At 39.9% G+C, this 22,922-nt stretch overlaps 1 protein-coding gene across 1 annotated transcript in view; it reads left to right on the forward strand.

The window, feature by feature from the left end:
* Window positions 1-1,533: 1,533 nt before the first annotated feature.
* LOC126641287 (uncharacterized) overlaps window positions 1,534-22,922 on the forward strand; it is a 63,563-nt gene continuing 42,174 nt past the window's right edge. Inside the window, 22 exon segments of the mRNA XM_050317817.1 lie at window positions 1,534-1,691; window positions 1,899-1,969; window positions 3,950-4,115; window positions 5,020-5,157; window positions 5,933-6,122; window positions 7,144-7,271; window positions 9,811-9,914; window positions 10,254-10,419; window positions 11,194-11,376; window positions 12,089-12,241; window positions 13,481-13,625; window positions 15,401-15,559; window positions 16,322-16,440; window positions 16,994-17,319; window positions 18,145-18,409; window positions 18,873-19,057; window positions 19,525-19,707; window positions 20,572-20,663; window positions 20,849-20,907; window positions 20,910-21,017; window positions 21,304-21,463; window positions 22,533-22,612. Of these exon segments, the coding sequence (XP_050173774.1) occupies window positions 1,680-1,691; window positions 1,899-1,969; window positions 3,950-4,115; window positions 5,020-5,157; window positions 5,933-6,122; window positions 7,144-7,271; window positions 9,811-9,914; window positions 10,254-10,419; window positions 11,194-11,376; window positions 12,089-12,241; window positions 13,481-13,625; window positions 15,401-15,559; window positions 16,322-16,440; window positions 16,994-17,319; window positions 18,145-18,409; window positions 18,873-19,057; window positions 19,525-19,707; window positions 20,572-20,663; window positions 20,849-20,907; window positions 20,910-21,017; window positions 21,304-21,463; window positions 22,533-22,612 (3,192 nt within the window). The 5' untranslated portion in view covers window positions 1,534-1,679.

Below are 22,922 nucleotides of genomic sequence, written 5' to 3' on the forward strand. Positions count from 1 at the left end.
AGCAGCAGAAACACTGAGATTGTGCCAGTCAATTTATTATTCTCACCTGCAAATAGTATGTCAGTCTCGTGTCCTAAAATTGTGCTCACTTTGGTATTTGGCAGATGAAGGATTCTGAGAAGTGTGAATAGACTGTGAACTATCAGTAGCGTGGCCCTTTGTTACTCTTGTCAGTTGAAGGGAGATTGTGGGCTGTTTCCAGAACCAAAATAAACGAAGGAAGAAAATTTAAAATTTGAAAAGAACAAAGCAAAGAGCAGAAACCCTAAATTTAGGCACCCCAACAGAGTTAATCAGGTGCCTGATTGTCCAGGCTGCTCAGCCTTCCACGCTCTGTGATGAGCACGTTTAACAATTCTGAGCTCAGCATTCAGGTATCCACAGGTGCCTCCCGATGCTGCATCAAACAGTTGATTTTCCAAGTTTGCCTTACCATATTTGTTTTAAGGTTCTTTAAAAGTTGTACTGTTTCTTTGTTAAAAGTCATTAACTTAACACTGCCTTTTCCCATTTTTTAGAAGAAAAGGGGTGTGTAAAATACATATTTCTTTCTTGATTAAGAAACTCTTTTTTTTAATTGCTTGGTAGCCATTGTATTGTTGCATTTCCATGCCTGCTTCAATAAATACACTAAGGCAGGTCATCCCTTCATGTATGTGCTTGTGATTTAGAGATGTGTGGAATGGGGTGAGATTTAAGTCTTGTCCCTGTGTACTTGTTCTAAAAACTCTCATGTATTTATTGTTTTTAGGACCATGCTTTGCTTTTGGTAATTTCATTGAACTTTAAAAGCAGCTGCTCTGTGCTGAGCTGCACATGCCTTTTCAGTGCTTTTCTGTTCTCTTACCTGTCATTGCAGGATCCTCAGAGAGTTTAAGTTATGGAGCTTCTTGCTTTGCAGAGTGTGTAGGTGAGTAAAACAAGAGTGTATTCAGGCCTTTTATGTGATAAGAAAGGAGGGAATTGAGAATTTCCTCTCCTTCCATAGGGATGTTGTGTTCTGAGAAGAATGATACTTATGTCTGAGGAATCAGCATTCATGGAGGTAGAGGAGAAGTTCCACTAAGCTTTACCAGGCCCACACTTGCCTGAGGTTCACATTTTGTGCACTCAGAAACCTCCCAAACTTTAGAGCTGAGCAAAGGACTGAACGAGTGCAGGACTAAACCCAGCAATGGGCATGAAGAGCACTAGCAATGCATCAGCAGATCTGTTTCATCTGGCTCTTGCTACTCTCTTAAAGGTGTCAGAAGAACATAATTTTATCCCTTTTCTGCCCTTGGAAATTTCCTTCCTGCCTCGAAGGAGTTTGTGAGGTTCTGTGCAAAGGAGAGAGGGGAAGGCTTTTCATCTTCTGTGCAGGAGCTATGGCCAGTGTGAAGGGTGCTTGGAGAAACCCAGATCTTTCTGGGGTTTAAAAAAGATTAAAAGGTAGAAGAAAAAATAGGGGAAGGGGGAAGTCTAATAGACTAAAAAAAACCACACTTTGTTGTTATTGTTGTTTGTTTGTGGTTTTTTGTTATTTCCTAGGACACAGCACCTGGTACTTCCCCAAAAGAGCTAGATACAGCTACAGGTATTCAGCAGTCACCAGCACATTCCTGCAGGGAAGTATTCACAAAAGCAGTGGCATCTCTCTGGAGAGCACAGTGATCATCGAGGTATTGGGGAATTGCCAGATGATTTTGAAAGTAAGTATTGTCAAAATCATCCCAGTGGTTGGGAGGAGCTGATGTGGAACCTTACCTTTCTTTGGGATTATTGCTACATTTCAGACCTTGGTTTTTCTTGTAATTAAAAGCCAGTTCAGTTCTGGATCTCAGAACTGCAGCATTGCTCTGATGTGACACAAGTTCCTTTTGACAATGAAATATATTGCCTATAATCTTTGCTCCTAGGTGCAAGACGTACAGATTAAGAAAAGTTTTGCATCCAGAGAGGAGTCTCTGAAGGAAGTGGACAGTCTAAGGTAGAAAACTTAATCTGGTGTAATTTGGGGATTTTTTGAAGCTATATGGCTTAGGAGCAACTTGACTGGTCTGTTCACTGTGTTTCATACTATGTTTAGTTTCAGGATTTCTTTTGATTTTTTTTTTTTTTAAACAAGGATCAAGATACGCACACCACCAGCAAAATGAGAGATATTTAGTCCAAACAGGGGGTTTTTTAAACCTAGTTGTCATCCCTTTGTATATAAAAACGATTGGAGAGTAGACTATTACAATTATTCTGGGCAGAAATTACCAGGCCTCTAGCTGGTTAGCAGCATGTATGGATCACAGCTCTCTGGGCTGTAGTGTTACTTGTACAGACTCTGGAGTTTTGAAGCACATTTCTGAAGTCATTGATTTGGAAGATTCTCACACTGCAAAACGTTGGGTTTTTTCCCTTCTAGGATATTTAAACTGCATTTATTTGTCTAATTTCATTTTCTTCCTTTTATGTTCTTGGTTTTAGTAGCTCACTCATAACATATGTCAGTGTGTTTCTCGTTGACTTGCCAAGGTATAGTCTCTGGTTTAGATGTCTATACAAAAAGATCTCTTCAAACCGTGGAGGTCTGGCATTTTCCCAGAGAGCCGACGCTCCTTGTGTTGTCAAAAGAAAAGCAGTTCTGTTGTCTGATTAAGCTCAGCCTTGTAATCTTCCTCTTTGTCCTGCCACTTGGATTCTCAGCCTTTAAACAACACTGAAAACTGAGCTAATTGACTCAATTCAAAGGGTCAAAAAGAGCAAGCTTGGAGTAAATGCATTGCTTTTTATATTCATCAGGAAGAACTTTGTGTTCCCCAGTGTGGGCAGTGGTATCAGAGTTCAACTGAGAGTACAGGCACATCTTCTGTGAAGTTTTTTGCAGGATTTTCATAGCTGTAAGAGCAGTTGTGTCTTGTTCTTTGCAGAGAAGCCAAAAAATAGAGGTAGCAAAGAAAGCATTCAGTGAAGCTTGGCTATTGAAAATAATTATTCAGACGAGTAAACCTTATTAGCATTTGCCTCAGCCTATTGTGGACATACAGTAGTCTGGCTTGTCCTCTGAACACGCATGTAATTTCCACAGATAGTAGCAAAAGCAGCCACAGTTGCCTAGGAGTTCAGAAAACCTTATCCCACGTGCCCAGTCTCTTCCTCTGGGAAGACTTTATCCAGATGTTGGTGCATTAAAAGTTTATCTCTTACTCTGTGACCCAGTTAATGAGATGAACAGTTAATTCCACAATTAATGGGCAGGTGAACTGTCTATCTCTATATGGAGCTGACCATTGGGCTACTGTAGGATTCTTCCTTTGGATGGCTTGTTTTTCCCCATTTAGGGGGAAATTGTATGATTAAAGTACATTATATGAGGAGTGAAAATCAATATTAAAAAGTGATCTCTTGCAAATGTAGAAAATGCTGTGTACTCAACCTGAGATAGCAAAAGCAATTAGGGAGTTGACTGACAGCAGAGGTGGGGGAACAAATTTGGAATAAAGTCCAAGTATGAACACCTAACAGAGCAGGAAGGAATGGTGTCACTGGAAAGCAGTTGTTCTTGTGTAGAACACCTGAAGAGACATAATGTTACTTGGCGATTCACACATGCCTTCCAGTGCTAAAGGCACCCTGAATTATAAAATGGAACTTCTCTCTTAAATTGAACAAGAATCACTGTCATTAACTACATTTACTTGTAAAGAATTCACCAGGAGCTGCTTTTATTGGGTGTTACAGTTATGTCAAGGATGCTGCGATTATCTCAAGAGGATTTATTTTTAGGGGTTTATGAGGAGTTTTTTAAGGACTCCTAGGGTCAGGGTGAATTTATGAAGAGTGGAGGCGTGCTGTAAAGAATGAGGATACAGAGTGAGACAGATCCATTGTGGAGCAACAGCTCTGTTGAGAAACCTGAGTCTGTCATAGACTGACTTGCACTGTTTGAAGCAAGAAACAATAAACTGTTTTATTGCAGGGGAGTACTAGAACAGCATCCTCTTCCTTTTTCTTTCCATGATGGGAAAGTTCTGAAGCTCTGCCCAGCGAGGAGTGAGCAGACCTGGGCACTGAACATAAAGCGAGGCATTCTCAGTGTCCTGCAGACAGCACAAGCACCCGCTGCTGGTGCCGTCGTTGAGGAGGTGAGACTGTCACTGCAGTCATGCTCTGAGGTCACTGGCAGCCCTTGGACATGTTCAGTCTATTCCCTTTGTGAATAAATAAAGGTTTTTTCCACTTGGTTCATCAGACAGTGGCAATCATCTAATTGCTTTTTGTAGTCAATATTATAAATTCTCATTCTCGTTGAGGTTGGAATCCACTGCTTGGTTACCAGAGCTGTAACACCAGGGCTTTACCTGTTCTCTGGTAAAAATACAGTATTTCATTATTCATGGTTATTCCTCCTTTCTTTTTTTCATCCATTTCAGTAGGCTTTATGATCTGGCTTCTCAGAGTTCTTTGCAATTATTTTAGTGCTTAAGCTCAAGTTCTGCTGGGTTAGACTGAAACAATAGCCCAGCCTAAGCTGCTCTCACCTGGGTGTTTGCACGAGTGCAGCTGAGATACCTCAAGGGCTGTGGTTCTGTTGTGAGGAGCTGTTTCTACATTGACCTTCAGCATGATGTGCACTGCCTCATTCTCCTGCTATTGCTGATGTCAGTGCTTAAAGGGATTTTCTGCTGTAAGGCTTGGGACACCCATATGTAATTAAACTTATTCTGCTTAGTAATGCTCTTCTGAAGTAAATGCTTCCCTGTACACCCACAAAACCTTAACTGAAAAAGCATACATCTGTAAATGATCTGATTGAGAATAACACAGGGAGGGTAAACAGATCAGCAGGCCCTGGCTAACGTAAAGTTTGACCAAGGTCTTTAAAATTATTTGCCTTTGCACAGCTTTTGTGGCAAAGCCAGTGTTCTGCCAGGGAGATTGTAGATCTCTGCTGTTACTGCAAAAAAGTAATTATTAAAATTAATTGTAATAACCCACAATACCTCCTTGTATTGCATGTGTGATCCAACAGTGTATGTTTGTTACTAGGTGGATGTTCTGGGAATATGCCCAACCAGGTACCAGCGAAAGGGTCCCGTTCTTGTAAAGACAAGGGACTTAAACCTCTGCTCCCATCGATATTCTGGTTTTACTTCTGTGCAGTCTATTGTTCTTCCTCATGTGTCGGTGAGTTTCAGGGGAATGACACTGATCATTCCACAATGCCTTTTTGCTTATTTGGAGAGTGTCTGCCCAAACTTGAGTCCTTAGCAAAGAAATTATGAATATAAATCTCCCTGAAATGCCTGTTATTTACAGAATTTGCTTTAATGCAAATTTGCACTGTAGTTGATGAACGTTACAGTATAAATGCAATAGTTCCTTAGGTACCTGGATTAAACTCTCATTAAAATATGTTATAGCGATAAACTGAAAGTAGAGCATGGAAGAGAGGAATAGAGACATGTGAATAAGAAAAAACAAATTATGAAAAGAAGATTATTATTTTGAGAAAACTTTGGAAAGATAGAAGCTTTTCTAAAAGCCAGACTTGCAGCTTTCCACTGTTGACAGCAAATACAGTCAATGTTTGTATCTTGTGCCATATTTATTAGATGAGTATTACTTGTTGCTTGTACTGTACTACCTAGTCATAATTTACCAACCTTTTTCTTTTTTCAACTCTGCCGACCAAAAAGAGCTGCTTAACACTGAGGCTTTGTGAACTGAAATGAATTGAGACCATTTGATGTTGAAAGTTAGTGGAAATTGCTTTTCAGTGATGAAAAACTAGACTGAAAATAAAGAGCACATGAACCTCCCCAGGGGGAGCACTGTCAGAGGTCTGGACAAGGGACTGCAACTATCCCAGAACCAGAATCCTCTGTGAAGCTGGGAGGGAAAGGACTGAGGGGATGACACAGGTCATCAATACTTTACCTGAAGTATCTGTTCTTCCCAGTCTGAGCAGCAGGTCCTGTCTTCCAAACTGGAGTGTGTTCAGAGCATTAAGGATGGAGTCCTGGCAGAGGCCAAATGTGCCGAGTCCGACCGTGTGACGCTGTTCCCTCAGGAGGGCGGCGGGACAGAGACACAGACACAGAACTCACTGCAGCTGCTTCAGGTGGAAGCAGACACACTGCACAAAAAAGGTTTCTGCTAAAATAAAGTAAATTTATTTCCTAGAAAGGTCTTGGGACTGTGTCTTGCCTGTGAGAACTCTTTGCACGTGGTATTTCCTTCAATGTATTAAGTGATTTGGAAGTGGATGTTTTTACAGGCTGGACTGAGCTGTCCCTTCTTTGAGAGCTGGGGCCTGCCATAACAAAGCTGGGTGGGTCTCCAAAAGTGACTTTCTCTAATGGCCAACTCCTTTTTGCCTATTTTACATACCTAGTACCTTGTACACAGAGCATCAGCCTTCCTGTGCCTGTGGACAGTTCCAAATTTTTATACAAATGGAACCTAATTAATTGTAAGTCCTAATGGAACCAACCTGTCATGTCTGAGAACTGTTTTAACCTTTGCTCCTTCTTTGCTCTGTGTGCTTTTCCTTAGGAGAATGATTTTACAACGGGCAACTTACCTGAGGAAAGATTTTAAAGTTGAGCTCTAAATGTTGAGAAACATTTTGTTTTTTTTTTTTTGTCTGCTTCTAAATAGTTGGGTTTTTTTCTTTAAAAGGAAACCCCAAATTTCCAGGATGCCTTTTGTTTATAGTTATGCCAACATAAGCTGACAAGATTCTTCCCCAGGAAGAGGTTAAGAGCCAAGCCATTTATTTTTCTTGGCACCCAGATCTCCTGTTGATTTTTTGGGAGGTTGAAGTGTGGGATGAGTGATTAGATGACATTGGAAAAGGCAATGAATGTGATGTAGCAGGGCCATTCTAAGAGACATATTGATGGAAAGAAGGACTTTTTTCATGTGTGTCTTTGTCTTATTTCTGTGACTCACTCAGGTCACACTTGTCTTTAGATTTTATTCTCTTGTGTTCTTAAATGCAAGATGGCTTCAGGCATTCTTATTCATCCCTTGGCTTTACTGGAACTAGAGAGACTCTAAGAGGTAGAAATAAAGGCTCAGAGAGAAACTTTCCCCCTGCATGGAGAGTTAACCACAGCAAATGGCCAGCAACCAGCAGATCTCTGACTTTTCCTTATGTCTTTCCAGTGGACTCCGAGGATCTGTACGTGACCAGCATTCTCTATGAAAGGGAAGAAAGGGAGAGGGAGGTCACAGGAAGGGAAGTGGCTGACCTGGTGTGGAAGCTTTGCTTAGCACACAGTGCGAGTTACGAGGTGAGTTTTTATACACGGCCTCTGTTTCCCTCGAGGCTCTTTGTGGTCTGAGAATTCTCCCACGTGGATAAGAGGTGACCAGGAGAGCAGCAATTTTGAAATACTGAAGTCATCCATTGTTTTGGACATTTTTAAAATGTAGAATTAGAGAAAGATAAAATACTTTAAAGTGTTGTTTTCCTGTATAAACAGTAAATCAAACTGAGGTGTCAAAACATCATATCTCCTGTAAGGCACAAGGGATGTTAACAGGAAGCTTCAGGCCTGGCATAGAAGGCACTTCACCTTCCTTTGTGCAGAGTAAGTCCCAGGTCAAGGAACAGAAGCTCTGCCTGTCTCTTTGCTGGGGTTGGACACAGGTACTGGGAGATGTAGTAAAGGTTTTATGGAAATGGAGAAAAGCTCACTGCTGGATTACAGCTCTGCAGTAATACACTGTGTGTATTCACCTGTCTCAGCTTTAGCTGTGATTAACAAGCACATACAGGCACTAAGTATGTGATGTGAGACTTAAGGGGAAGGCACAGGGTGGAGAAGGAATCACAGCCTCAGTTACTGAAGCCCCAGTTGTTATTCCCAACCTACTAAATGATGATCATAGTCCAACCTGGTACCACTGCTTGACAATGCCCCCGGCACAGGGCTCAGGAGGAGGCAGCAGGTGACCTTCCTGGGTGGTGGAATATGGGAGAGGTTTCTGTTTCTGAGTTACAAGAAGGTCTGCCATGTCTTTCAGCTGCCTGCTGTGGAGACTGGGGCTATGGAGAGCTAACAGAGCCATATACATGTTGGTTCTTGCTAAGGTAGAATGGAAGCAGCCTCTTTTGGTATGGTAATAGTTAATTCTAGGTGTCTGTCAGTGTGACAGCAGTATATAATGGTGTTTAGGCACAGACTAGAGGGCTACACACTGCCTGGAAAATGTTGAAAGAAGAAATTACTACAGTGGATCTGAGAAACTTTCTCTAAATTCACCCATAATTCAGTGTCAGAAAGAATGGTAGGCGATTTTTCCTAGTAACAGTGGGATGTCACTTCTGCCTCCAAAGAGGCCTACTGGCTCCATGTGTGGGAAATTTGTTTTGTAAATCACTAGGATTAGCACAAGTGGCTGCTGTCTGTGCCACTGCCTAAAAGAGAGGTGAATTATTCATCATGTGCCTGTCCCAGCACAGGGTTCCATTGGTTGTGAACCATTTCCACTGTTTCAGGGTGTTCCTTCTGTGTGACAAGACATTTCAAAGAGAATCTTTATTATCCCTCATTTCAACCAATAAAACGTCCTTTGGGCCAGGAAAGAAGTTATGGGAATGGCCACAGGTTGCTTGGGAGACAGCTGCGTTGTTATGCGTGTACAGCTTGTTTGTCCCCTTATTGTTTGACTCTGAATGAGGTGAGATTATGCATTTCTTTCAGGACACAAAGCCAAGGATAAATGGAAGGGAAAAATCCCCAACTCCAGGGAAAACAGTGAAGGGATGAGAAAATGGAAGTGGAGACTGTCATTTCCAAGGAAGCAAACTTGTTGTTTCATTTTTTAATGCTATTATGGAACAAGATTGAATTTCAATGTGGATGTAGATTAGCTAATGGACCATTAAGTGAACAAGCTGCATACTGACAAAGAATGGAAAAAGGGATGGGGAGAAGGGACCCTCACTTGAGAGAGGCTTGAGGGGAGTCTATCACACCACTTCTGCTGGAGGCTGAATTTCCATTTGGCTGTCTGGGTTTTGATGCTTGGTCTGTAACTCTGGTGAATGTGGCTGTGTGTGCATTAAGCAGGGCTGGCAAGAATATGTCAGATTTGCTGTGCTTCACTCCTGTACCACAGTCTGACCCAAAAAAGGGCATGATAAGGTGGTGGTGTTTTGTTTTGTTTTGGTTTTTTGTTTTTTTATTTTGTTGTGTTTTTGTTTTGTTTTGGGGTTTTGTTTGTTTGTTTGTTGGGGTTTTGTTTGTTGTTTTTTCCTAGTAAGGCATTCTAACTGCTAGCTACTTCCTGATTGGGTATAAACAATATCATGTTTATGCTTTCAGAGGAATTTTTTCCTTTTTTTTTTTTTTTTTTTATTAATTAGAACTATAGCAATTCTGCAGATAGAAGGAAAAACAAGCTTCTAAGTGTTGTCCAAACCTCAGCTAAATGATCTTTCACACAAACCTGAGACTAACATAAAGTTAGGCTGACTGTTGTTTCATTTAGTGTTAAAGCCATGTCAACAGTTCTGGCCATAAATCAGGATCTTGCTGCACAAACTCAGAGAAGATTATGCACAGTGTTGCATTTGGGTTTATTATTCATTTGTATGCCAGTGGTGAGCATGGTGGTCACTGAGGGACTGACTGACATCCAAAGTAAAAGCCCTCCGTATATGCTTGCAGTCTGGACAGAAAAGCAAGTGAGGGAAGGAATGTAGGGACAAAGGCAAGAACAGAGGGTTTGCTCTCAGGTTAAACTGTCACTCAGTGGCAATGCTGGTGTAACCTGGCTGTGCTCTGTTCTCTAAAGCTGCTTTCTGGTTGTGTGCACTTGCAGACTGCAGGCCTTTTCACGACTCTCGTCTTTGAGCTCCGACACCTTTCTCTTGAGGCCTTAAGAGCACTATGGCAAAGATCTTCATTTAAGTGCAGAGACAACTGGTAAGGCTCCTTTAGTAATTGCATTCAAGAAATAGTCACAAAATGTGTCTGGTGTTGGATTTAAATTCAGAACATTTTAAAGGAAGAATTAGTACTGCAGATCTTGTTTCTGTAACAGAGGGATGATATTCCCTCCTTACTGAATGACTGCTGTGTACAAAATAGACTTTCCTGTCCCATGCCTGTTCCCACAGACAGGCTTCCTGTTTCAGAAGCAAAGTGAACAGGAAACCTGAGTCATGGCTTCGGGGGAAATCAGTGCTGCTGGTTTCGAGCAAATTTGATTCTTGAGTATTTTGTTCATTTTTAGATTTGCTGTATTTTTTTCTTCTGTTGCAGGCAACCATTAATAGATGCTCTCCCATCTTGTGCTACAGAGGCATGTGTTGTCCTAATGAAAGAACTTGTGGCCTCTGGAGAAGTTGAGGAGGACAAAGTAGAATATTTCTTCTGGTCATTTGCATTCATTCCTAAGCCCACCTCAGGCATGATTGAATCTCTAGCTGTGAGTGGATGTTGGGTTTTCTTTCTTAATTAGAATTTCTCTTTAATTTGTCATTGATCTCATAATCATAGTGGCCCATAATTTTTGTGTTTTACAATAATAGTCTTTTTCATAGATATATACAAAACTCTGTCCAGGTAATTTTGGTGGTGAAACTACCAGCTATTTTAATCTGGTTTGCAAATAAGGAAGGAGCCTGATTTGCATCTGTAGCCCAGATACTTTAAAAAAATTTGGGGTTCACAAGTACTGGTTGCAGTGGTGTGATTTTCAACAGTAACAGGCTTTCTTCACACAGAAATTATGAATTAGCAGGTTTATGAGACAGAAAAACTAATTTTCATCTAAAAATGGGTAAACTACCTGGGACTTACTAAGCTGTCAGTGGTTTTCATTAAGTATAGAGTGGAACTTAGAGAAATTTTTTACTGGTGAGGGTTTCACTATTTGGAGGGTCCTGAAAAATAATTTAGATTTGTTTTCACACTCCTTCCTAAGCACATAGGGCATGATTTCTTGTGAAAAGAACTGAGGTCTGTACCATGCTGACACTAATTTAGCCCATATGTGGAAGAATTTTCAAGTATACCTCTGCAGGGTTGTCCTTTTTGTTGTTTGTTTATGTACTTCCTTTACAGACTGTTTGAAAATACCATTGTTGAGATTGTGTTTTAGCATGTAAATATTTTGAGACGTTTCTTTTCTGTGGTATGTTACCATGGTCATTCTCATGACTTTTCTGAAACACCCTGTTCTTTTTGTGCTTGTTTACAGCCTTTGCTGAAGTCACCCAGAGCGAGCCAGAGCTGCTTCTTGGGAGTAACTGCTCTCCTACACAGGTTTTGTTCAGCTCACAGCTCCTGTGATGATGTACCTGCTGTGCAGGGTGTGCTGGGGATTCTTGGGAAGTTTTTGGGAGGCAACTGCACTGTGCAAGATTCAGAACATCTCAGTGAGGTATTGGCCATACAGAGGCAAATGATATAATGCTTTACTTTTCTGTACCCTTTATGATCTAGAATTTGTTTGATGTAAATGGCATTCACAGGGTTTCCAGAAAGCCATGAATACGAGCTTTGTAAATTGATATTCTTTGCAAGGATGGGCTGATAAAGTTTTGTAATCCAACAAGTACAACCTATCACATGGGTGTTCTTGTTGTGGAAATAAGACAAACTCTTGGGTCTTATGATGAAGCAAACTTCACACTGTTGATCAGTATAAGGAACACTCATCTGTTGACAAATTATTATTTTAATTTGGTTATTGTGGAACTCCATGATGAATCACTAAAAGGTCAAAATATCTGTGATCAAAAGGGACAAAACATCAAAGTACTTGAAAAACTTTTACAGGACATCAAATGTATGACTTCTGCTTTTCCATTGCAACACAGGCTTTTAATAATGTTTTTGTATTCCACCAGGTCTAAGCCAGATTCTACTTACAAGTGCTACATGGCATTAGAATAGAACAGTCTCCATATGTGTCTTGTCTTCCCAGTGAAGCCACAGTGTAGCTGGTACAACAGGGACTGCAGTAAACTCCCCAGCTGATCAGTAATCATTTTCAACACAGTTTTGCACAGAAAATATTGTTGCAATAAAATTTAATGTACGGCCGATAACATGTGAGAAACCTTTTGTTCCCCCTTGCTCTGTATTTACAGATGCAACTGGTGTTAAAAGCCATCGGAAACGCGGGACTGGCAGCGGCTTCGCTGGCTCCTGTTCTGAGCTCCTGTGCTTCCCTGAGCAGTAATCCCGTGGAAATCCGCCTAGCTGCTATCCAGGCCTTCAGGCGCATTCCCTGCTCTGTCAGGGTGAGTGCTTTATTGCCAACAGGTGACTTCCTGGCACTGCTGCAGAGTTTTGACTTTCTGGAATAGCTACAAAACACACAAAGCAATAAGGAACCAGTGCAGGTGTGTTCCAGCAGAGCCCCTGTGCTGCTGGAGAAGTGGGCAGGACCCCCTGCATGAACAGACCTCTGTGCTGTAGCTGAGGTGACACATCCAGTGACTCAGGCAGTGTTTGTGACTTCTTAAATAGTTACTTCAGTTGGGTGGGTTGAGAACCCACAGTATTCGATTCTTCCCGTAGTCAGTTCCTCTGTACCATTCCCTGAAATATGAAGTATTAATGTGAGAAGCTTGTTGTGATTTGCAACACACTGTCGTAGTTAGAACATTTTGTTAAATGGTTTAATGGAAGAAAGCACAAAACTTGTTTATCTCAAATAACTTGATGCTAAAAGGAATGGCAAATCCACGAGTGCTGGCCGGGGCAAAGCTGGCAGCCCTGCTCCAAGAGAACAAGAGTTTTCACATGGATTTGCACTTGGAGAAGTATTTTTCTGTGGCCTTTTAAAAATTTAATTGCAGCATGGATTGGCACAATTCACTTGTTCTGTAGTTCAGAAGCTTGATTTTGATCCTTAGACCTGTTCAAAGCACGAAGTCTCTATGTTGTCATACACGCCATCAAATGAACTGCTAAACTGACACCCTGTGGGTTGGCTGGGGGTGTTAAATACTAATAAAAGTGTTACCAGTATCAGTCACCAATGTCTTAGTTCCTGGCAGTTCACCAAAAAAATCATATTTGTTGATACTGGGGAAATATTGAACAGCACAAATTTGTTGCAGTTCTGCCCTTTGATTGAGACCAGAACTAATGATCTCAACAGCCTGTGAACAAAAACATGTCCATTGCTGTCTGTGTCTGAGCCTTGGCACGTGTGAGAAATATAACAGCCAGGTCTCCCCTGTGGTGAAAGAAAACCATCTGCAGCAGTTGTGCTGGCAGGTGAGGGTCTGTGTTGCAGAGTCCTGTGTAAATTAGTAGGATTCAGGATTCAGGTCATAACGACAGTTGGTCACTGTGGATAAGGTAGTATAGAGAATATGTATAAACATCTGTATACATATTGCACAAAGTGATTTTGTCAGATATAGAGCAATAGCTACCTCAAAAACCCACCTGGACCTGGAAGTGCATGCATGAGGTGTTCTGAGGGAGTAAACTGTAATTGTCTTCATTTTTTCATCTTTTTCTCTTAGAATGATATATTAGTTCAGTTGTATCAAGCAACCAGCGAAGATGTGGAAATAAGAATTGCTGCTTATTATATAGCAATGAAATGTCCACATGAAGAATTATTTAAACAAGTACAAAAGACTTTGCTGAAAGAAACATCCAGCCAAGGTTAGCCAAGCAACTACTGGAGTCTGACATGTTCTTAAATTATACTTTTAAAACATTTGTTTTGCAGGTGTAATGGTACTAATCTACAGAAATTATTTAATCTTAATGCTTTGTAGATTGTTTTTTAAAAATTGATTGTGACAGTTCATATTGAAATTGTGATATTGTTGGTTTAGCAGTAGTCAGTAAGGACTGACTTTTCATAGAATTAGTTCCCTCTACTGGCAACACTTCATTAGCTGAAGGCTCTTGAAAAGATAGGTGGAACATCTTTGTTACTCAATACGTTAGAAATACAAAGGGATAACTGCAAATTGCATTTTGTTGAGAAAGAAGCAAGTGGCAGAAAAAATATTGCAATATTCTAAAATGGCTTCACTGTGTTTAAGGAAGAATACCTCTAGAGTAATCCTTTGCAGTTAAATCTGTCAAGAAGCAGCAAACACGAGAAGGGTCTCTGTGAGATTGTTTGTTTGCAGGCAGATGAAAGCAGCTCTGTCTGCACTCAGGTGTGGCTGGGTCCTGGCCAGCTCAGCATTTGAAGCTGTGTACCCATCTTACCAGGATGTGATATCCTGCAGCAATTATGAGTTCAGGCTCAGCATTGTGTTCACCTGATGATGTGGCTTGTGGTTTGGAGGGCACTTGTTCCCCTCTGCTTAGAGTTCAGACAGAGAGAAATTGCATCCACCTGCAAAATCCTGTTGAGGTCTGCCCTCAGTGACTCTCCTCCCTGTGGCTCCATGCAGAAAATTTATTCTGTCTAATTTATGAAGCAGCTCTACAAGCCCATCCAAAGTGCTGTGTGTTTTAAACAACTGAATGCAGTACTCACAAATTTTTGCTATTTTCTTCCCTTTGTCTTTCACTGATGTGACACCTAAATAATTTATACACTAAACTTTTGAATAACAGGTGCTTTTGAAGGCATAGAGCACATGTTAGTTTTGAGTTGCCACCTTCAGAAAAAGAAATTTGAAAGAAAAAAAGAAGCTGTGTTGTGCAAAATGCAGTTATATCAGTATTCAGTGTCTGGAGCATATCTTTTATCTTCAGCAGACAAAAAACCCTCTGTTTAAGAGCCAGACTCCAGAACACATGGGATGCACAGTATAGGAAGATCCTTTGTCTTGGAATGGTTTCTTTGCTGTATGACAGTTTTCTCTTATAAGTCCACCAATGTTGTTGCTAATGTTCATGTACTAACAGATTAATAGACCTCCTGGTATTTGAAGTTGCTTAATGCTTGTCTTTAAAAGGCTATTTTTATTCCTGCTTATAGTTTTTAATTGTTGCTTTCAGATTTGCATGTGCTTGCTGTCTATCCCAGGCTTAAATTTTCTTTTTAATGTTTCAGTACACTGGGTCAGTGATTTTTGAAGAACAAAACCAGGGGTGCTGCCAAAGTTGAAAACCATCTCTAATTCTCTTACATTCCTTTAAATTCAGTGTACCAGATCCTCTGCAAACAGTAAATAAATAGGTTATTCTTACACCCTTGCCTGCCTAGGATAGCTGAGAGGCATAAATGAAATTAGGGAGTGAATGGTCCCTCCTATACCATGTTGGAAAGAATAAGACAGTATTTCAATAAGGTGACTGTGATGCATCAGACTGATTTTAATGGTGCTGAAAATGAATGAATTCAGCTGTGGTCAGAGGAGTGGCTTAGAATTAATACTGGTGTAAATAAATGAAAATATTGCCTGTATCTGTTTTTAAAACTGCTTTAATTTTTCTCTACCCTCCAAATGGTTTTCTTTGTTAAATTTAAGTGGGCTCCTTTGTTTGGAGTCACCTCTCTCAGATCCTGGAGACAGATGATCCACTGAAGGAGCATCTTCGAGATTCTATTCCTGATGAAATCCTTAGCAGAGACTTTGAAAGGGAGACATGGAAATACTCCTCATATTCTGACGTCACGTTTCACTCAGGTATGTGGAGTTTTAGAACTTAATACTTTGTAACTTATGGATTATTAAAATCCCATATGGCTCTTCTGGCTCTTTACATGTTGCTCTTGAGACCTTTAATTTTTATGACTTAACAACATCCAGATATGCAAATGTAAACTTGATTCTGCTCTGACCTTAATTGGAGTACATGAAATGTAATTCCAACAAACCAGACACCTTGAGTCTTTGCCTTTTGTCAGAGAGGAGACTAAGGACCAATAAACTTTAAAGATTATTTTTGTGAACACCCAACTTTTGATTCCTTCCTTAGTGAGCTTCCTTTGCAGCAACAGGGGATTGGGATGTATTATTTTTTTCTCCTGGTTCATGTGCTTGCTTCCCTTTGTATAAGAAAATATTCAAACTATTTCCTTCCTGTTTTACTATCAGTTCATCATTTGTTTTCAGTGAAAACAGTAGATGATACTTTTTAGAGTAACACTTTGATTTTTTTGTCCGTTTCCTCCAGTGCATTTCTGTACATTATGTATTGTGAATGCACTTCTTTTGATGTTAGTGAGACAAAATCCAGTAATATCCAGTAAATATAGGATTCCAGTAAATGGAAATTACTTACAGTAACATCTTTGCTGTACTAAAAAGTTAAATTCTACTGATGATGTTTTATTCAGCATCTTCTTAATGAGTAGAGTTACAGTTTCCCAAAGAATTACGAGTTTTGCACAGTGTATGAGAACAGCTGATCTCCAACTGACACACATCTGGTGTTTTCCATTGCAGCTGGTGCAGGTGCAAATGTGGAAGCATCAGTGGTGTTTTCTCCTGCATCTTTTCTACCACGATCAGTTATGACAAATCTGACTGTTCACCTTATGGGACAGGCTATAAATCTACTGGAGGCAAGTTTATGGATTTTTTTTTTTTTTTTTTTTTTATCCCATTCCTCAAGGGACACTTGGTATATTGAAGTAAAAATGAGTGTTTTCTGTTTTCCCATTGTAGTTCCTTTAGCAAGGTGTGCTTTTCACTGCTACAGCACAGTTGCCCCGGACTGGTGACTCCTCTGTATAATAGATTTAGTCACAATAAAAGCACTGGCACTCTAGCAGTACCATGCACTAGCCAAGAGAGTTCTAACTCAGCTCTGGTTGTTGAATACAGCTCAAACTGTCCCATCATGGGTAAATGAACCAGTATCTGAAAGGAAAAGGATTTTTGTTTTGGACATAATCAACCAACTAATTTTTGTGGAACGATTTCATACTGGAATATCCAGTAATGGATGCTGCATGAGATCTAATGCTAAACTTTGTAGGCTGCTGGGGTCTTGTTTGGCAAATCTTTCACTGTTGGTTGCATCTGGTTGTATTTTCTAATTGCTGCTTGTTGAGCTGGACATGGTTTATGCAGGTCATTACCAGGCTTTTCAAGGCTGTCGTTGCTTTTCCCTAGGTTGGTGTACGATTGGAGAACGCTGAAAGTCTGGTACAGAAGGTTTTTGGGCAGAAATCTGCTTCTTTCAGTGACTATTTTTTTGGAAACATTAAGGAAAGAAACCACAAATCAGAAACCCCAGTGGAAACAGCAGGGAAAATCAAACAGAGGAAGCTGAATTTGAAGCGATACAGCCCCGCTGATCACCTTGTGACCAAGAGTGGCAAGCCAAAGTTGAGAAAAACAAGCCAGAATTGTCTTGGTAGAAAGTACAATAAGATGAGTGAGTTGGTCAAAAAGGTAACTGACTCTGTAGATCTTGGAAAAATTAATGACATTCCCCAGTTAACCTGAGGGCCCCATCTTGCACTGGACTGTGTGTTACTGTGACCCCTTTGCATAAAGCACGTGTGATTTGTTCTGCTCACTTGCAGAGAAATCAACAGCTGCCTAAAATACAAAGCAGCAAAGAGCCAGATCTTCAGTTTTTCAGGTTGTTCTATTGTCTCAAAACAATGATTCTCAGCCATGGGAGTATGTTGCCTGTGTTTTGGGCTTCCTCTCATTATTTTGAGCCCTCATCCTCTTTATACTGATGTCCTGTTGTCTACTGACTACTTTGGCACTGTAAACAGCTGCTTGATGTTAAGTTCCTGTTGTTTGTGATCTGACTTCCCAGTTTGATGTTGGATGTTACATTGACCCTTTGTGAATTTACCCATATTTGAAAAGAGCTGTGTTCTATGTATACAACAGGAAAGCTCTGAGAACTGACTTCAGCTGTTGATGTGTTAGCTGGAAAACTTGGGGACTATGATTTGTTCAGTTTGTCTTAGATCATCTCTCTTCTTGGGGCTCATCTCCTTCAGGTGTAAGCTCATGATCATGTGTGTTGCTGTTGTATCGATTCGTAAGGGGAGAAAATGCAAAATTTTTACTCCTTAGCAGTTTATTTAGCAATCCCTAATGTTGTATTGAGATTTCATTCTTCAAAGCTTTAGCTGTTTGTGGGTATGGATTGCAATACTTCTCTCTTGCCAGTCATGCTGTGACTGCACATGACGTGTGTTCATAGTGGCAGTCACCTCGCGTGGTGTGGAGCTGAATTTTAGCTGGAAAGAACAGGGACTAACCCAGGGTCTTAAGTGGTCTTGAAGTATTTGTAAAAGGGAGCCTAATGTGTCTTTACTAAGAGCCTGCATTGAGGAATTGTGTATTACGAGTTTGAAGGAAATTATAACATCGTTCTCTTTGATTTCTTTCTTTGTCATGTGTCAGTTCACCAAGAGAACGGTGAGAAAGGAGGCACTGAAATGTGAGCTGAGCATGAAAATCTTTGGAAATGAACTTAGCTTCTTAGATTGTGAAGATTTAAGGAAACAAATGAAACATTATTCCTTAAATCTGGCTGAGTTGGCTGTCAAACTTCTGAAGGTAAATGGAACCTTTTTTCTGTTTGAAAGTAAATATCTTGAGAAACCTCTTTTTAACAGATTTGTACAAGGTACAATATCTTACTTGTTATTTCTCTAAATTGACCTCTAAAAGACACCAGCATATATTTGGTTTAAATATACATTAGTATATTTACATTCAGTATATTAGACAAGGACTTGTTCTGTCATCTAATGGCTCTTATCTCGTGCTTCTCTCATTCAAATCCACCCATGCTTAAAAAAATAGTTTTCTTTAGCTGGGGTAGGACTAGTGCCTGACTCATACCATGGCCAGATGCAGGATTTGGGCTGCTTTCTTCCTGATGTTCCAAATCAGCTCACTTAAAAGCATTTTCACAGCAGGCAGATGCAGTCGATAGTTATAACTGGGAAAATTGCCTAATGCTGACTTTATTGTGCAAAATAAAATTCTGGGGTTTGCTTGGTTTTTTTCACCACAGGGTCAGGAGGTCCAGTTTAATAAAAGGATGAGTTTGGCCACTGAAGAATTGCAGTTTCCAGCAATTTCAGGCTTTCCTGTTCAGCTGGCAGTCAATGCCTCTGCAGCAGTCAACATAAAAATCAAAGGGAATGCGGATTTCAAACAACACTCAGATTTCTTTCTCAACGGGTATATCAAGCCAAGGTAATAATAACTGCTGCAGTGTGTCACTTCCACATATTCCTGATGTCAAGCAGCGATTCCTAATGTGAATGTTTTCTGTGAGTGTCCTTTGTAATCAATTAGGAGATTCCTGAAGAACAAAAGCAGTCGTCAGCCTGATGTTGCTGAATGCTTGCCATGGTGTGAGGGCAGCAGTGTTTTCCTGTCCTGCCTGTCTGATTTTGAACTCTGCTGCTGTATTTCATGCTCAAGGCTGGGTTCAAATCCCTTACTTAGGAGATATAGTAAAACTACGCTTTAATTCATGATAGAACATGTGTGTCTGTACATACAAATTTTTCCGTTATTTCTGAAACAAAATAGTTCATTATTTTAGTCATAGAATATGCTGTGTCACAGCAGGAAATGCTTATTGAAGAGGTTTAAATTAAGTGCTTTAAAAAGAAAATGTTTTTACTAGGAGGAGATGTATCTGAATCTTTCAACAGTGCATTTGTTCAGCTTTCTGTGCACATGGGAACTGTGGGGACTCTGGGACAAGCTGGCCTAGGCTGGTTAACAGGAATGAGGACATCCACTAGTCTTGATGGGGGAATCCAGGTGAAAAAAGGGCAAGAGCTCAAAGTTTTCTTGAACACTCCAGAAGAATCTATGGAGATAATTAATTTCAGGTAAGATTGAGCAACGGCATCTCCAAAAATAGTAACCACATTAACTTTCTTGAATCAGAACTGAACTGACAGGCTCATTAGTAGAGAAGAAATATATTTTGTCAGAAAATAAACCGTTTCAGTCTGACTCATAGTCCAGATCTGTCATTCAGAAGAAAACCAAGTGGAAATGATTTGGCACATTCTACATTATTTTACCATAAAAACGTACATTCAAATCAAAGCTTTATGATAAAAGATGTAAATGATATTTTTCATACTCCTCTGTTTCTTCCTTCTGAATGTCAGTGCTGTCTCTGGAACTTTAGTGTTCAAAGAATCTGGTTCAAGGTATTAAAATGCTGGAGGAAAAGCTTAGCATTGCTTCTGCAGATGGTATTTAGCAATACCAGGCTCAGAATGCTATTCAACAAAACACTGGAGAAATTTGGAGTATGGTAGTAAGAAGGTGTGCTCAAACCCTTCTGGTGAGCTTTTAGTGAAGTTTTGAGGTTCTGAAAGAACTTCAAGACTGAAACAAAACTGATGTCCATACATAGCCTAAGGGAAAACAAAGTTTCTAGAAGCCAGGAAGAGAGTGGAGTCCAATAAGCTGACCATAGCAAATTGCTGAGAACAGAGAAATCTGATACTGACTGTGAAGAACTGCAGATAAATTCTCAAGATAGTGAGAGGTCAGACATGAAAACTGCGGATAAAAGTCAGTGTTAATTAGTAGAAATCTAAACCAACCTTAGCAGAACTTCCTATTTCTTGTTTTTCGCATCTGGGAGAAGGTGGCACATAACTGAGAATTTTGTTTAAATATTATTAGAACTTCAGCATAACTGTTTTTAAGTGACTGTTCACAATTCTTGGTTGTAGCTCTAAACTCTACTTCAGAGGGGTGGATGAGACAGAAGAAAGAGATGTTTTCCAAGACCACACAGATACCAGATCTTGCACTAGGGAGGAAGGTGAGTCCAGCTAAGATGTTTGTCTCAGAAAACCTGATCGTTCTGAAAGATCCAAATCAGATCATTTTATTCAGTAGAGTTCATTTTTTGTATATTAGTTCTAAAAGGTCTTCAATGCAATGTTCCCTTGCATGTTTTCTTTGTTTGCTGTTCTAACTGGACATTCAACTGTTGTCTTCCACCAGTGTCTGAGATCCTTGGCTGGCAGCTCTGCTCTGAAATGTCATACCCTGCCCCAGCCAGTGGTTTGGTTTCCCCCTCCCTGGACCTTTGAGAGTGGCTGTCACGTTAACTAAGCAGGACAGAGGCCTGCAGCAGTACCTTGTGGAAGCTGCATATAACTATGTCCCTCAGGTACCTGTGGCATTTGTACTTTGGCTTTAGCTTGAGTTTATTATTCTGAGGACAGAGTGGTATATCTCAGTACTGCATATTCAACTAAGTGGATTTCAAGGTCTACATTATTATTAATTCATTCCCATTATAGTGGGAAAACATGTCAAAAATAAATTACTGATGCCGATAGTAGGTACACACTATTTTTGTACACAAAACAGCCCGCACAAACAGTCTCAGTGTCATAGATTGTTTTGTAATTGCCTTGCCAGTGACTAATGTGGTTATCCTTTCTTTCTTTCAGGAGAATTCATGGATCCCAAATGAAGCTGTCTTTCACTTCTTCATTGGGACTCCAAAGTCAGACTTGAAAAGGGATGTTGGTGTTGATCTCAGTTTTAGTGTCCCACAGAAGAAACTCAGGATCCAATTCATACAACCCAAGAGAAAAATTGAGATTGATGGTAGGTAGGTTTTTCAACTAAGAACCTCATCATCAGTTAATATCAGTTAGAAGAACTTAATTAGAATTAACTGAGAAATATTAATATATTTCAGTCAATAATCTAGTGCTGAAGCTGCATTATTGTGTGTTAGGCATTCAATTCACTGCTTTAGGTAACACCCATTCCCTGTGGGTTTTGCATCTTGGTTAGCACTATTTTGCATGTTCAGTTCAGTACCTGGTTCATAAATCCATGTTAGACAAGAAAGCTGTTAAAAGAGTAAATGAAATTAAGGCTAAGGAACACGATGGCTTGTTCTGTAATTTTTTACATATGCTGAACAGGCCTTACTGTTTGCATTTGCTGTGTTCTGTTAGTTATGATATGAAATTTTTTGTTGCCAAATCAATTCAATTGCTGTGCATTCTGAACAAAATGTAGCCTTTCAGTCACAACATAGAACACAAAATCAACAAACACATTGATATGTTTTAATATTTATATTGAAATATAAACTGATCCACACATGGTAGTAATATAGACAGCATCTTTCAGCTTCTTTTACATGCTGGTCAAGTGATGTTTTGTGTTGATGTATTCTACCAGATCACTTATTTAGAATTTGTCCCTTCATTTATTTTTGGTTTTTTTTGATCCTGGTTATTTTCAAATGGATTGCAAGGAAGATTTATCTACACTGTGCAAAGTTTTGTGTGCATGCACAGTGTTCTGAGCCCCTGAAATGTCTCCACAGCACAACATAGAAGTTTTAGCACAGACCTAAAGGAGGTGTATAAATCAATTCCAGAACTAAACTGGTTTTGTTGGAGAAAGCTTTGTTGCCTCTTCTAAATTAATAACCTCAGAATGTCCTTTCAAAATGACAAGTGTATTCTGAGAACACTTTGCCAAATGACTTTGCAAACTCTGATCCTAAATTCTTTCCTTTGAGCTGATATTTATTATGTTTGTACTCTGTATATACATTGTTCATAACAACAGCAACTGTCATCCTGGGTACAGTTTCATGAAGCATCACTGAACAGTGTGTGCCCAGAAAAAGTAAACAGTTTTATTTTTCTCCAAGGGAGGATTGAGTTTTCTAAAAATTCTCGAATTGGACACCTGGAGCTGATAGTGGATGACCGAGACGTGTATTACATCAAGGTATGTTTTCAGTTCATGAGCTGTCAAACTAGGATGAATGCTTAAATAAAAGCACACAAAGGAAAGGCAGTGAAAACACACATATTGAAAAATAGTTCTGTGAGCAGTCCATCAGAGAAATTACCAATTCTCTATTTTACGTATTTTTGAGATAGACTAGTGCTAAATGGCTGTTTTAAAAGCTTTTAAAGCATGGTTTCTACAAGTCATCTAAAGCAATTTTTTCCCATTCAGATGTACTCAAAACCTTGGGGTTCCTTCCATATATTAATTTAGTAGAGAAGTTCCCAGTGACTCCTGTGGCCTTTGG

Source organism: Myiozetetes cayanensis, unplaced genomic scaffold (assembly GCF_022539395.1).
Source record: "Myiozetetes cayanensis isolate MyiCay16 unplaced genomic scaffold, myiCay2020 scf20-37, whole genome shotgun sequence".
Classification (NCBI taxonomy): Eukaryota; Metazoa; Chordata; class Aves; order Passeriformes; family Tyrannidae; genus Myiozetetes; species Myiozetetes cayanensis.